The sequence below is a fragment of the Enoplosus armatus genome, chromosome 18 (genome assembly GCF_043641665.1).
Source record: "Enoplosus armatus isolate fEnoArm2 chromosome 18, fEnoArm2.hap1, whole genome shotgun sequence".
NCBI lineage: Eukaryota > Metazoa > Chordata > Actinopteri > Centrarchiformes > Enoplosidae > Enoplosus > Enoplosus armatus.
In genome coordinates this window covers 18,889,389-18,903,629 of record NC_092197.1, presented here as the reverse complement: position 1 = coordinate 18,903,629, position 14,241 = coordinate 18,889,389, and the positions used below count along the sequence as shown (strand labels likewise).

The 14,241-nt window shown below is 44.6% G+C and overlaps 1 protein-coding gene across 3 annotated transcripts in view; it reads left to right on the top strand.

The window, feature by feature from the left end:
* The first annotated feature begins 765 nt into the window (after window positions 1-765).
* Window positions 766-14,241, top strand: part of LOC139301628 (transcription factor 4-like) — a 204,587-nt gene continuing 191,111 nt past the window's right edge. For 2 of the 3 annotated variants that reach the window (XM_070925066.1, XM_070925067.1), the window contains exons 1-3: window positions 766-1,274; window positions 1,690-1,728; window positions 5,926-5,998. In XM_070925066.1, coding sequence (XP_070781167.1) covers window positions 1,203-1,274; window positions 1,690-1,728; window positions 5,926-5,998 — 184 coding nt within the window. In that variant the 5' untranslated portion in view covers window positions 766-1,202. The remainder of the gene's footprint in view (window positions 1,275-1,689; window positions 1,729-5,925; window positions 5,999-14,241) is intronic. The other variant, XM_070925068.1, reaches the window with a different exon arrangement.

The following is a 14,241-nucleotide window of genomic DNA, read 5'->3' as shown; positions in this document are numbered from 1 at the left end:
GATCACCTCTTCCTGCCCCAATTAGCCGAATTGACCCAATCCCAGTCCCAGCAGCCAATCACCGCGCTAATCAGCCAATCAATCAAAGCCACGAACCCGCTTTTCTTTTAAAATGTATTTCTTTTTCTCCGGCTCGTTTCCCCCCCCCCCCCCCCCCCCCCACCACCCCACCCGCTCTCTCCTGTGCGGCGGCGGCGGCAGCAGCAGCAGCAGCTCCTCGGTGCTCGGCGGCGTTAGACGGGAATGTAAGCTAGGTGGCCGCACCGACACACTTATCGCGCCGAGGCTGTTGCCAGACGCACATGGGAGCCGTCCTGCGTGCACCCGGGGATCTTCAGCAGCCGCGCAGCCGAGCGGAGGGCACCCGTCGGCCCGGTCAGGAGCAGCGCTCACCCCGCCTTGGACTCTTCCTCTGACACACGCGCGCACACGCGCACGCACGCACGCACACAACGACCACCGCACATTTCGAAGGTTGATCGCGTTCCTCCCCGAGAGGCTCGCGCGGAGACACGGCGCGTTATTTATTTATATCGCGCGCCGCGAGCCTGACAGCCAGCCGCGGCGGACAAACTGCGTCTTCACGCGGAGAGAGGTCGGACTTCTTTGGTTGGCTTTTTTTTTTGGTGGGGTGGGGGGGGCCCGGGGGGGGGGGGACACACACACTCCTGTCTTTTTTTTTTTTTTTTTTTTTTGAATCGCCTGTCAGCTTTTTTTTTTTTTTTTTTTCTTTCTTGGGATTTATTTCCTGCTGCCAACAAAAAAAAAGAAAAAACAAACCAAAACACACACACACACACACACACACACACACACACACCAGGAACCCGGGGCTGAGTCCCTGCTCGGACGATGAAAGCAAACTAGGTTTGTGATCGAGGCTTTGAGGTTGTTTTACTGGGATTTATTTCGCTGTGGAGGAAAATAAAAGAGACCCGGGAGCGGAGCGGAGCGGTGCGCAACAACAACAACAACAACAACAACAAAAAAGAAAAAGGAAAAAAAAAAAAAAAGCCGAGGTCTTCCTCCTTCTCTCTTCTCTTCTCTCCTCTCCTCTCTCCCCCACCTCATCTATCTCCCCGTCTATCAATCTGCCCCCTTCTGTCCATCCATCCACCCATCCATCCACCCATCCATCCACCCGCCGAGGCTGTCTCTCCCATTTGTTTCCATGCTTCTAGGTTCCGCGAGATTTTGCTAAAATGCATCATCAACAGCGGATGGCAGCTTTGGGAACAGACAAGGAACTGAGTGACTTACTGGATTTCAGCGCGGTAAGGAAGCGACTCCCCCCTTGGTTTTTTGTTTGTATTATTGTTAACATGAATACACTTGACTAGTACCGTGACAGTGCAAAAAAACAACAACAAAAAAAAAACAAAACAAGAGCCGCAGAAGACGGTAAACGCGTCCTGTGGGCTCCGTACGGCGAGCCGCTGTTTAACACTTGTTTTAACGTGTGAGTCGCACCGGCACATACGACCTGCATATCTTAGCCTTACAACTATTTGCACACACACAAAAAAAAAAAAAGAAAAAAAAAGTTTATGTAGAGTAACTTGCAGACTTGCAGTTAATGCATATTGTTAGTTGTGTAATTTCATTTGTTTTGTTTGTGTGTGTGTGTGTGTGCGTGTGTGTGTGTGCAGAGAATTGTGATGCTGCATTGGTAATTTTGTTGTCTTATAGATGCGAAACAGCGATTTGAAAATGTTCCCAACATCCATGGTAGTATATCTCATTTTAAGTCCTTCTTTTTCCTTCATGTGTAGCCAGATTCTTTTTGCCCATGATTTTGTTTGTTTGTTTGTTTGTTTGTTTGTTTGTTTGTTGTTGCCTGTGTGAGTTTAGAGGCTGCTCCATATGCACCCTGCACCGTGTTGTACAGGATGTTTCAGATGCAAAAGAGGCTCGGTGTGCAATCATGAACCTGCATGACAGGCAGGCAGGCAGACAGTGAGACAGGCAGGCAGGCAGACAGACAGACAGACAGGCAGGCAGCCGAAAAGAGAGAAATGTGTCACACTTTCTCCCCGCAGTTTAAATGTCCCCGCAGCAGGCTGTTAAATGCCCAAACTCAAGACTCCGTTTAAAAAGTTCGGGTTTTTAAGGAGCAGCCCCGTGTGGAGAACTTGGCGGACAGGAAAACAGCGTCCCCCGCGCTCGGCCATGTTTTCTCCGCGCCTCTCCTCCTCTGGGAGCAACTTTGGTCTGAAGAGGAGGAGGAAAGAAGAAGAAGAAGAAGAAGAAGAAGAAGAAAAAAAAAATCAGAAACACCCCAAAATGAAGAGTAAAAAAAAAAAACAACAACAACAAAAAAAAAACGGATTTACATTAATCCTGTTATGAAAGGAGGAGAGGCAGCATGGACACAATGACATCAGAGGATATCAGCAGCTACTGGTGATGCTGCACAAGATGCAAAAGAAAGAGAAAAAAAAAACAAATAGCAGATAAAAATCCCCCATAAATGCACCTTTCAGTCTCTGTTGGAATGTTAATGCAATAAGCGAATATGGTAAAAATCCCAGCTGAGGCCTGTGTACAGTATAAAGACGATCATGGGAGTTTTGAATTCAGAAGCAATCCATTCTGCACATTAAGCACCCAGAGCTGCACTGTAGTGATTTTCCAATATTATGGAAACACTGTAGGTCATACAGTATGTCTCGACTCACCACGCCATAAACACGTTCATCTCTGAATACCGTATTATAGGACTTTTACTGCGAGGTTTTTAAACAAAGGACGTGCAATAAGATCACTGTTATGTCGGGACCACAGATATAATACGCCTCTATAGCAATATTATAATAAGTGAGTAAAAAATAAATAAATGAATAAATAAAGGTGCTGTCTTGGCTGTATACACCTGTGTTCACCATAGGCCTAAATACACTGCCCCTATAGAGGTATTATAGGTGACAAAAGCCCAATAAAATCACTGCAAACTCACCAAATAGAGGCACACGCGCTCTCTCAAGTCTCTGTGACAACATTATATTATGACAATATTATAGTGACATTTATTAAAGCCGGCTTGCAATAAGATAATTAAATTCATAACTGAGTGCCACCAACATGTTTTAATCCATTTAAGAATATTACAGGAATAAACTGTTTCAGTGACCTGTTATTAGAAAAAAACCTAAGCCTCTGTATTTTTATATATATATATATATATGTATATAAATATTACAAAAAGCTCTATAGTAATATTATAGATGACAAACGGTCCATTTAAATCACCATAAACTCCTCATTAATGGCACAGACATACTCTCAAGTCACTATAGGAATATTATAGGATTGTAATCATGGACAAAGGTACAAAAAAAAAAGAATCATCACAAAATCATTATTTAGTGTAGAAGACATGCTCTTGAGTGCCTGAAGTGTATCACAGGAATATTCGAGACATTTTTCCTGTGCTAGATTTATTTACAGGTTTCCAAAAAAAAAACAACCAACAAATGTCAATCAAGCCTGTCTTACATTATATTTCTTGAAAAAAACAAAAAAACAGTCAAACAAAGGAGGGCAAGCGTGCAGCTAGAATGTGTCTCCTCTCATTATAAACGCAGGCCGCTCGCATTAATTTATGCGATCATCTGTCTTTGCACGCCCCCACAAGCTGACACCAGCAGCTCAAAGCGCTTCGACCGGGATATCGATAGACCTGCTAATAATCCCCAATGAGATCTTTCCTCGCAAAAACATTTGTTTCTCTCTTCATTTGTCGCGGCCGCGGGGGAGATCTCACGCACTAGGCAGCCTCGGCATCCAAGCAGGCCCCCACAGGCTGCATTAAGAACAATGACAGATCAAGTATCTTTTGTTTTAGTCAAGGTTTAATTTACTTACATTGTGGTCAATTCAAAAGAAAAAGGGGGGAGAAAAAAAAAAGAAGTCCCTTAAAACCTCAAATGCCTGAAAAGCTTTTAGCATCTGAAAGCGCGAGGCTCGGAGTGCGTTCGAGATCACTGAGATTTCACCATCAAACACGCCGAGACACACACGGGGCCTGATGTTTATCCAGGGAGGTTATCTGCCAGGGTCAGATGTCTCACTTTGATAACGTGAGCCGCTTCCCTGTGAAGCTTTACAGTAGCTCGCACACTGAGACGCCAGGCATCAGTGTTCAGCCTCAGCCTCTGTCGTAACGTGGGCTTGATTTTCCCGTAGACGTGTTGAGCAGATGGTAACTAGTTCTGATGATTATCTCATATGTTCAAGTCAAGATATGAAGTAGATATGAAGCGTTTCATTCCAAAACGAGCCGTCCCAACATTTGGCGAGAGCGACGCTTTTGTATGAAAACACGTTTTACGATGAAGGTGAGCGGGTGATTTGAGTGATCCTGTTTATTTTTCACAGATGCAGAATGAGGAATTTGATCTCTGTCTGCTTCCCCCAAAAAACATTCCCACGGTGTTTTGGAAAATAAACCCTTCATATCTGTGCTCAGCTCTGAGCTGAGAGTCTGCGTGATCATTCGGGCTGGGTATCGAACCTCGGTGCATCATGAGTGCAGAGCCAAACGATGTCCATAGCATTAAGTTACTGAAAGCTGGCATCAAAGAGATGTGCACTCGAGTCACGACATGGATCAGAGTCTGACTCATGAATCTGCTGACTTTAGACTTGACTTAAAATAAAAAAAAAAAAAACACCTCCTCTTTGACTTTAACACGAATGATTAGTGACTTGAATCTCTAGCTGTTTGACTTACTTAATTACTTAATATTCTCACCAAGGCCTAAAAATGAAACATGAAAAGTATGAAAAAGTAAAAATCTCGGATATACTGTAAATCAATCTTGCAGCAGCCAATCGGGCTGGAAGGTGAGCAGGAAGGAAAGGTGTGTTTGTCAGTGAAGACCAACAGAAATGTGATAAAGTTTATTTGAAAATAATAATTATTTCTGCAAATTCACGACACTGACTGTTACTCTTTTTATTATTATTATTATTATTATTATTTATGTTGCTTTAAATGTATTGAGGTATTGGCGAAGGGCACATACGGACTTATTGAGGAGGACTTGGACCTGGTTTGGGACTTGTTGGGCTTGACTTACTTGTCTTGATTTGGGTCCTAGCTTGATATTTACCTGTCTTAATCTGGGACTCGACTGGGTGGGGACTTACCTGTCTTCCCATTGGACTTGACTTGGGCCTTGTTGGTCTCGACTTAGGACTTAACTTGGGACTGGTAGGTCTCGACTACCTGACTTGGGATTTACCTGTCCTAGGACTTGACTCGGGACTTACTTGTCTTCCCATGGGACTCAGGATTTGCCTTGTCCTGTCGTTAGTCTTGACTTGGGACTTGACTCAGGAGTTGTTGTCCTTGACATGGGACTTGACTTAGAACTTTGTCCCACCTCAGTGGGCATCAAATCCTGGGTCAGAGTTATTATTTTGATCAGATAGTTCCAGACTTCAATTCAAATCTTGCCAATTTAAGACATATCACATATAAGAACTTTGGCTCCTTTTGTCAAATGAAAAAAAACATCCATATCATTTTGATATTGGCACCAAAACTTAAGTATCCGATCGGTGTTTTTCGAGCGATACCCAGCCTTAGTGATGATGGACCTTTTTTGTTTTCCTGGTAAATATCCAATACGTCCAAAGAGTTTCCTTCCAAAACAAGGCAACTACGGCTTCAGAAGCAGAAACAAATGCTCTGATAAGATGAAAATGGATAACATTGAGCGACCATTAAATTTACATCACGTTTCCTGGCCTAACTGTAACGTGATTAGAATCTGGCAGCAGCGTTCAGCTCAGCCAAATGTTGCCCTGGCGTTTTGGAATGAAGCCTTTCACGTGTAGCTGCAGTCAGGCTTTCTGTGTGTCTTGCTGTCTGCAGTGTCAGTGCTCTCGGAGGTAATGTGCGCTCTGTTTGTCTTGTAGATGTTTTCCCCTCCTGTTAGCAGTGGAAAGAACGGGCCGACCTCCCTGGGGAGCGGACATTTCTCCGGCTCAAGTACGTCAGCCTTCTCCTTTTTTATATCCCCTCCTCCTCCTCTTCTTCTTCTTCTCTTTTCCCCTCAATCCTCTCTGAGTCGCCTCCTCCTCCTCCTCTTCCTCTTTACACCTGCTCGCCGCTGCTTCGCTTGCTGTTTGGATTTTCTTGTGTTGGTAACCATGTTCTGTACATGCAGATGCAGTTTTTTGGGGATTTTGTACTGTTTTGCTTCATGGATCACTTTTTATTTTGGGACTTGAGAAGCTGCAAGCGTTTTTTTTTAATTCCCACGCTGAAACTTGCTCATGCGTTCTTTGAATATTCTGGTTGGCATTGTTGTTGAGCTGGTTGATGTTTTCTGTACTAAAATGTCACATGTTGCTCAAACATGGTGGCCTGGTCTGATTATGTGGATCTGATTATGCGTTAGTCCATCTCTTGATACTTCCCTACCCTGTCTGTGGCACTTTAGCCCCAAGCCTACTGATTCCTAACGAAGATGTGCTACGTGCTTTATAGCATGCGACAAGGTGGGACGCTTATTTTACCTTTTAATATACCCGTGCCTTCCGTGCCCGATGTGTAGCTGGGGCGACTGTGGCTTCGGAGGTAGGGTTAGGGTGTCGCTGGGGCAAGACCCTGAACCCTAAGTGGCTCCTGATGGACGCCTCGCGTGGCAGCTCCGTTCATGCGTGTGAATGGGTGAATGGGAGGCCCATTGTAGGGTTCTTTGTCCGTTAAGGTAGAAAAGCGCCCTGCAAGTGCAGTCCATGTACCATTTGGTTTGTCATCCTCAATGACGTGTGAATGTGGTGATTTTTCGCGTGTCTTCATTTTGGGGCGACAGGTTTGTTTTTCAGCTGCTCAACTTCATCCCTGAAGGATACTTCCTGTTTTTCTGATTTGCTGCTCTCATTCTTTCCTGCCTCTCTCTCTCTCTCTCTCTGTGTGTGTGTGTGTGTGTGTGTGTGTGCGTGCTGTGGAGATCAGTTCACTGTGTTTTTGTTGGTGTCCAACAGGTTTCAGTTTGGTTTCATCAGCGGTGGGACGTGGTAGGCTTTGAATTTGAAACGTTTCGAAAAGTTTTAGCTGTGCAGCCGGCAGTTCAGTCAGATGTTTTGTTTCTACATTTCAGTCCATGAACGATTTATTCACTCTCCTGTTTAGTTGTGGAGTCTGTGTCTCATTCATTCATTCATTCATTCAGTCAGTCAGTCAGTCGGTAAATAAGTAAATAAGGTGGAATGTAACTAAGTGCTGTACTCAAGGGCGTAACATTAGCTTACGTGGCTTACAGAGGAACATAATCCGTCTTACCTTCATGTATCCATACTTAACTTTCATATTTTTAAGATGGTAAACGTCAATTAATCAACGTGAGGCTGAGATCGATCCGTCACACTTGCCTGTTGCTGGCGACGCTTCATTTGATTGTGTCGTTCGTTCAGTCTCACTCATTCACGCTTCCATCCTGTCAGTCTGGAAGCCAGCGAGTGAGTTCGTTAGTGAAGTGTGTAGCCACTCAGTGTGTTATTGATTGATTGATTGATTGATTGATTGAGTCAGCCAGTCGCTCAGGCCATTCAATAGGACCGAGGCCAGCCCCGCGAAAGCAGCAGGAGCGCCAACGCGGAGGGTTCCAGCTAAAAAACAAAACAGAACTGCAGGGTCGTCCAGCGGGAAAAAGGTCAGCCTGGCTCAATTTGCATTCCCGGTGGATTACTTTGCAAATGCAAACGCACGCGTTTATGCTGTTTACCTGCCGATCATCGCTACGAAAGATCAAATAATCGCCGCTGTGACTCTCCAGAGTTGTAAAGTTTTGGTGTCTGTTGAGCCTTTTAACTCGTGGATCTCTTGCCCGAAACTGGACTTCCTGTTCTGTTAACGCCTGCTTCGGGAGTGAGTCGGCCGGTTGCTCGTCGAGTTAGTCAGCCAGTGAGCTGTGAACAAGTTGGTGAGGTGTGTTTATGTCTGCTTGTGCTGTAGGGGGACCAGGAACCAGTGGTGGCCTCTTGCTCACATCATATTTTTGTGTCTGATCGATGTTGTTCTTTTTATATATTATTAAAACTTAATAACTTTCGGTTGCTGAGTGAGCTAGTTGGTCGATCGGAAATGCGTGGTCAGTTGATCAGGATCAATGGATGAGCAAACAGACGTCTCTATAGATTAGTATTTGTAGCCCGGCAGGTTCTCTGTGGACAGATAAGAGACGCAGAGCTGCTGACTGATGTTAAACCAGCTGAAGACGATCACGTGTTGTTTGTTCGGTGTAGTTTCATTACATCAAGACAGATTCTCCACCTTGTAGAGCTCCCGCTCCTCCTGCTTTCTCCACGGTTGGATGCACAGTTCTGCTTTTTACCTCTTTGCCGTGATCATGTACATCAGCGTGTAGGTTGTACTGCATGTATTTTCCAGCATTTGACTGCACTGCGTGTGTGTTATGTTCTATACCATCCGCCTCGTCTGTACAAACTCAAACCGGGAGGCCGCCTCCTTTTTTAAAAAATCTTTTCTGGAAGCTTTTCACAGAAAAAAGAAAGAAAAAAAAAAGAAAAAGAAAAAAGCCAGGTCTCCCGCTCATGTTATTTACCTCTAAACGGCGCTCGGAAGCCATTTTGTTTGTTGGCTGGAAAACAGAGAGATGCCGAGACGTCTGCTTTGTTTGCTGCTTCGTTTTGCGGTTGTTGTTGTTGTTGTTGTTGTTGTTGTTGTCGTTTGTGCTCCGCGGTTTCGGTGGTGTCGTTTTGCTGCTGTGCCGTGCATGCAAATGCAAGGGAGGACGACAAATGTTGCGATTTTGGGGGGGGGAAAAAGGGCTCCGTTTCTGTAGAATTTGTAGCGGTTGTTAGGCCTCGGTTCGCTGCTTCGATGTGTATCTTCATTTTGGGATTGTTTGTTATTTCTTTTTCTTTTGATACAGGAACACACACTGGTGTCACACACACACACACACACATGCACTCATGCCTGTGCACAAATCACACTCCCGTGCACACACATCCAAACACCCACATGTACAAGATGCAACGCACACACACACACACACACACACACACACACACACACACACATGCACACACTCGGCTCACCCCTGCTGTGGCTTTCTGCAGGCCTCGGCATTTTGATGAGCCCGGCGCTGTTAGTGAATGCAGCTAATTAGAACTCTATAGACCTACACAACCATGAGAGCGGCGGTTTCCAAAGGCTGGGGCGAGGCCAGGGGCTGGGACGCGCCAACGCTGAACCCCGGTCCACACAGGTTCAGGTTAATAGTCGTGTCTTTGGTTCAAAAAAATACATTTAGTGATGGCGGAAACACAAGTCAGTTTATTACAACTGCCTTCCATATTCAAATTATTATTCATTCAGTTCTGTGATAGAATTGCCTGTAAAAGCTTCCATCTGTTTATTTAAGGAAAGGAAAGGAAGGAAAAGACTTTTAAAGACCCCCCCCGACATGTATTAAAACATATATACAAACAGTCTGCTTGGAACAATAGTGTGTGTCTGACATTTCATCTGCAAGAAAAAAGTATAATTTCTACATCAAAATCCTTAAAAAGGCACCTACTCCTTCTTGCTCATTAAAAATTCCAGGATCTATGAATATGCAAATGTTGATCATTTCTCAAGTTGTCCTGCTGGACACAAGTTGTCTCCTACTTCACTGTGAAGTCCATTCTCAGCGTATGAGCACTGGCGGCTTCAAGTTTCTACATACATACGAACTGGACCAGGATTGGCTTCCAAACTGTTCACGATGTCACAAATCATGCTCGTAGGCCCCGCCCCTTAAAGCCAGATGTTCAGCGAGCGCAGAGAAGCTTTGCACTTTCAGCAGATGAACGTGAAAGCAGCCTTCTAGTGTCAAACTCTGCACATAGGTCATTCTCCACAGTGAAGCTCAAACATCCAACTGTAGGAACAAGAAGAAAAACATATTTTTTTGAGTGGAGGGGGCCTTTAATGTAATGTTATCCAAAAGACTTGGTGAAGATATTGCTTTATTATTGTGCTATTGTAATTGTGGTTTTGCATTTTCCTAATTATACAAATAAAACAGTTTTTTTATTGTTTTTCTTCTTGCACTCATTCAGCTACATAATATATATTTTTTTAATGTATCTATCTATATATATATATATATGTAATTAAGACACTGGATTACTTTTATGACAATTGGGCAGGTTCAGGGATCTGATTGGGCTATTTCCTTTAAGTTAAATCTGGCAACACTGCCAGTAAAAGATGTTAAAGTCCTTCCACATTACAGTGACTCCACATGCACCAGTTTCAGCTCACTCAAACACATCTGACTCGGGGACTCCACAATAGTTTTGAATTTTTTTGTGCGTGCTGATATGACACCTGACTTTTGGTACAATTACCGAAACAATACGTTTTTTTTTATTTAATAAAAGAATCCAAACTAGCCAAATGTAATATTTTGACTGAACACAGGCAAGATCTTTACCCACTAAAATACAGTTTAAAATAGGAAAATTATGATTCAAATCCGTAAATATCGAATCAAAAAGTAAGTAAATATTGGGGTTCGATGCCCCACGGCACCACGCTACCTCGCGCTTAATCCCATCTTTTTTGCCACGACGCAGAAATCCCGCAACACAAAGAAAACAGTTTGTCCCAAAACTGCTTTTTCGTAAAAGAGGTGGAGGCTGCCAAACAGCGCTGAGGAAGACGACACGGGTCTGGGCGAAAGCACGAAATACACGAGTGTTGAGTAAAAATAACATGTCAGTCAGGCCGAGAGGCAAGAGGAATGAAAGCAGGTTTTAGGATTTGGTTTATGTGATGCTTCTGAGGATAAGTAGTGACATTTCTTTCCAACCACGTCTCCCCGTGCAGAGGTTGAATTTTGAAATGACAACCTTCACACAATGCTGTGAATAAATTTGGGATTTGAAGCCCTCTCCTCATTCAACGCAAGTGCTCAAGTATATTTTTTGGCGATAAATTCACCTCAAAACACAAAAGCGTCTAAACATAAACGCCGCACAATCCAGGAGTCCCGGCTGACACGCTCAGCCCACGGTCATCACCAACCAGGAAGTGGATTAAGCGTTTTTTAATTATTGGGGAGATTTCGCCGTCGTTGTTGTTTATTTCGGGATCATCCCTGGAAAGATAATGCACACTTCAAACTCTGTGTGTGTTTCTAATCTCCTCCTGGATGAAGCCGTTCAGCGAGCGGCTTCACTCTGCCTGTCAAAACCGCCGCCACCGCCACTCGTCTATTTAAGGTCTTGGCTGGTTTTGGTGTTTTTCCTCCTTTTTTTTTTCTCTTTACGCTGTTATAACCTCTCAGATCCGCTGTTTGTCTCCCTGTCAATGGTGTTGGAAAGGGGCTGAGGTGTGTGTGTGTGTGTGTGTTTGTAGGAGAATGAGTGTTGAGCATAAAATGTGTGAGAGATTTCAAGAGATTTTGAATGTGTGTGTGTGTGTGTGTGTGTGTGTAGTTGGGGAAAGAGGGGGCTGGGAAGGAAGCTTTGGGGGCGGAAGGGCAAACCATCATCCCCCGTTGCCATGGAACATAAAGTTGGCAACGAGAGATGGAGGAAATGTTTCCTTAAGTGTCAGCAGAGAGAAACAAAGGAAGGGAGAAAGGAAGGAAGAAAGAACGAGAAGGAAGGGAGGAAAGGTAGGAGGGAAGAATGGAAAGTTGAAAAAAGGGAAAGTTAAGGTAGGGCGAAAGAAAGGAAAGGTAGGAAGGAACTGTAGGAGGAAGCAAGGAGAGATGGAAACGGGAAGGATGGAAAGGAAGGAAGAGGAGAAAAGGGGGAAAGGGAACGGAAGGAAGGAAAGGAAAGGAAAGGTCAAAGGAAGAAAGAAAGGAAAAGAAAGAAGACAGAGAGGAAAGGAAAGGAGGGAAGGAAGAAAGGGAATGGAGGAAGGATTGAAGGAGCAGGACTTTCTGACTTCCCTAACCTGTCTGTGGATCTCATTACGCATCACTAGGGAGTATTTACGTCAGCAGGGCTGAGTCTGTGGCGTCAAGTCCAAGTCATTTACAGCAGTGCTTCCCAAACTTGGCATGGGGGTTCCCCTCAGAGGTGTGAGCTCTGAAGGTGGGGCCGGCCGACATGTTGAAATTATCATCATGATCGTTGACGTACGCCGTGATGCGGCAGATGTATGCAAAATGACACATTCAACTATCAAACTCTGGAAACATTTCGATTTTTCTTTTTGTTTTCCGCTCAGAATCATCGATTTGCACAACGGAGATTTGCAGAAAGCAGCTGTTGAAATGCAATCAACAATAATACTGAAATACTGCTCAGCTTCATCCGACGGGTTGCAAGGTTATTAACAAGAAAAGAGCTTTTCCGTCTTTTCGAGTGAGAAACTGGACAGTTTGAAGTCTTCAGGACCCTCGATGTCATCCAAATGAAATCGTCTGAGTGAATATTGAATATTGGCAGACTTCGAGAAAAAAAACCCATCAACTCTCAGGGAGACGACGGCAAAAATCAATAAGCTTTATCCTGTTTTATATTATTTTTGTCCCACCCTCCACCCCTTCCTCTTCTTCCTTTTTTCCTCGTCAAAAGCCGAAGCCAAACAGAGAAACACAGCAGCGCTGTCGCTCTCTGCCAGCGAGCTTCACGCATTAGCAGAGAAATTTGGGCAAGGATAGATACAGGCCCGATGGCACGCCTGATTTTTGTTCCCCTAATTGGCATAGCTTATTAAGTCACAGTTCACAGCGGAGGGGAAAAAAAGAAAAAGGGGGGGGGGGGGTTGCTTTAATAATATCCCCTCTCCCGTTTTGATATGATGCACTTGTACCGAGACAGATAACGCGCTTCAGCGCGGCGAGCGACGCCCCCACCGCCACCCTCTTGTCTCTATCCAGTCAAATCTGCCTCCGTCACGCCTGTCACTCAAAGACACCCCGGCTGATCGCTTTCAAAATAGAGATGGAGAGCGGAGCAGGAGCCAGTCGCTTAATACCTCACCCTCCCACCTTCTCCTCTGCCTCTGAGGCTGCTAATTTGTCTCGTTTCTCCGGCAAGGAGACGCAGAACGACTCACAAAAACACCCAACCATGCTCTTAATTGTGGTGCGGATTAGGGATTAATAGGCGTTTTTAGCCATAATGGCAAATATTATTAGCCCCATTTGCTTTTCTAATGCTAATAATGACTCCGCTAATAATGGCAGTGATTTCAAGGTTAGCGTCTGTGAGAACTCGGTGTGGATTTGTGTTTTCTCCCCCCCACCCCCTCCAAAGCTCAGGAGATTGACGTGCCGCTTGCTTCGACGGGCCGGCTTGCTACCGAGTCGGAGCTCCATATGTTTTCCCCAAAGGCGACGCTGAGATGTGCCGAGCTGGGCTGAGCTGCTTAGATTTAAGTTTAGATTAGTTTACGATGTCTTCTGTTTGGTCCCTTCGGTTCACGTTTAGTCGAGCTGAGTTCGGCGGGACGTACGGTAGTTAAGTTATTATTATTTCTTGCTTTACTTATATGTGTTGAGGTTTGCTTTGGGTTATGGTCCCCTTTGAGTATAGTGACATGTCTAGACGTGTACATTTGTTAGATACCTCGGTTACATATAACTTTTCAGAGAGTATATTTCAGGTCGCAGGCTAGCTAAAACTGGAAACCTTGACCCACATTTAGTGAAATGCTATTGAAACGGTGATCACGTACCACCTGGATGTGTAAAGAAAACGTTCGCCTGACCTGCAAATCGCCAAAGCGATCCTCACTTGTGTTGGAACTGTTACAAATGGATGTCAGAGGCAGCTCAAAGATAATCAAATATAAGTGTGTTCATGGGTTTGGCTTCTCCAGGGTTTTGGTCGAGCGCGTCAGCAGCCGGTGTTCGCGTTTCGTTGCTTTGAAGCGCTACGACGAGATGTCGACAGGCAGCCAGCGTTTAATTGCTGGTCGTCATCTGCTCCTGGCTGGAGTCAGAAGTGACTGTTTTTCGGGAAGCATCTGTTGTACACCTGCAGCAGGTTACCTGTCTGATTAGTATGTTCAAAGTATAAACCAGTCATTAACTCCTGGAGAGTGGTCGGGGAGACAGACAGCAAAATGAACAAGTGTTTTTCTGCACCTTTTCATAGGGCGAATATGAAGTCTATAGCAGCTATTTATTTTCGACGTATATTCTGAATATCTGACAATGCAACACCGTTAGTCTGATGACTGGACCGAAGTGTCAGTAGCGAGTGACGCATCTTTCCCATTGACGCTATTTTCATCTGACATAGAAG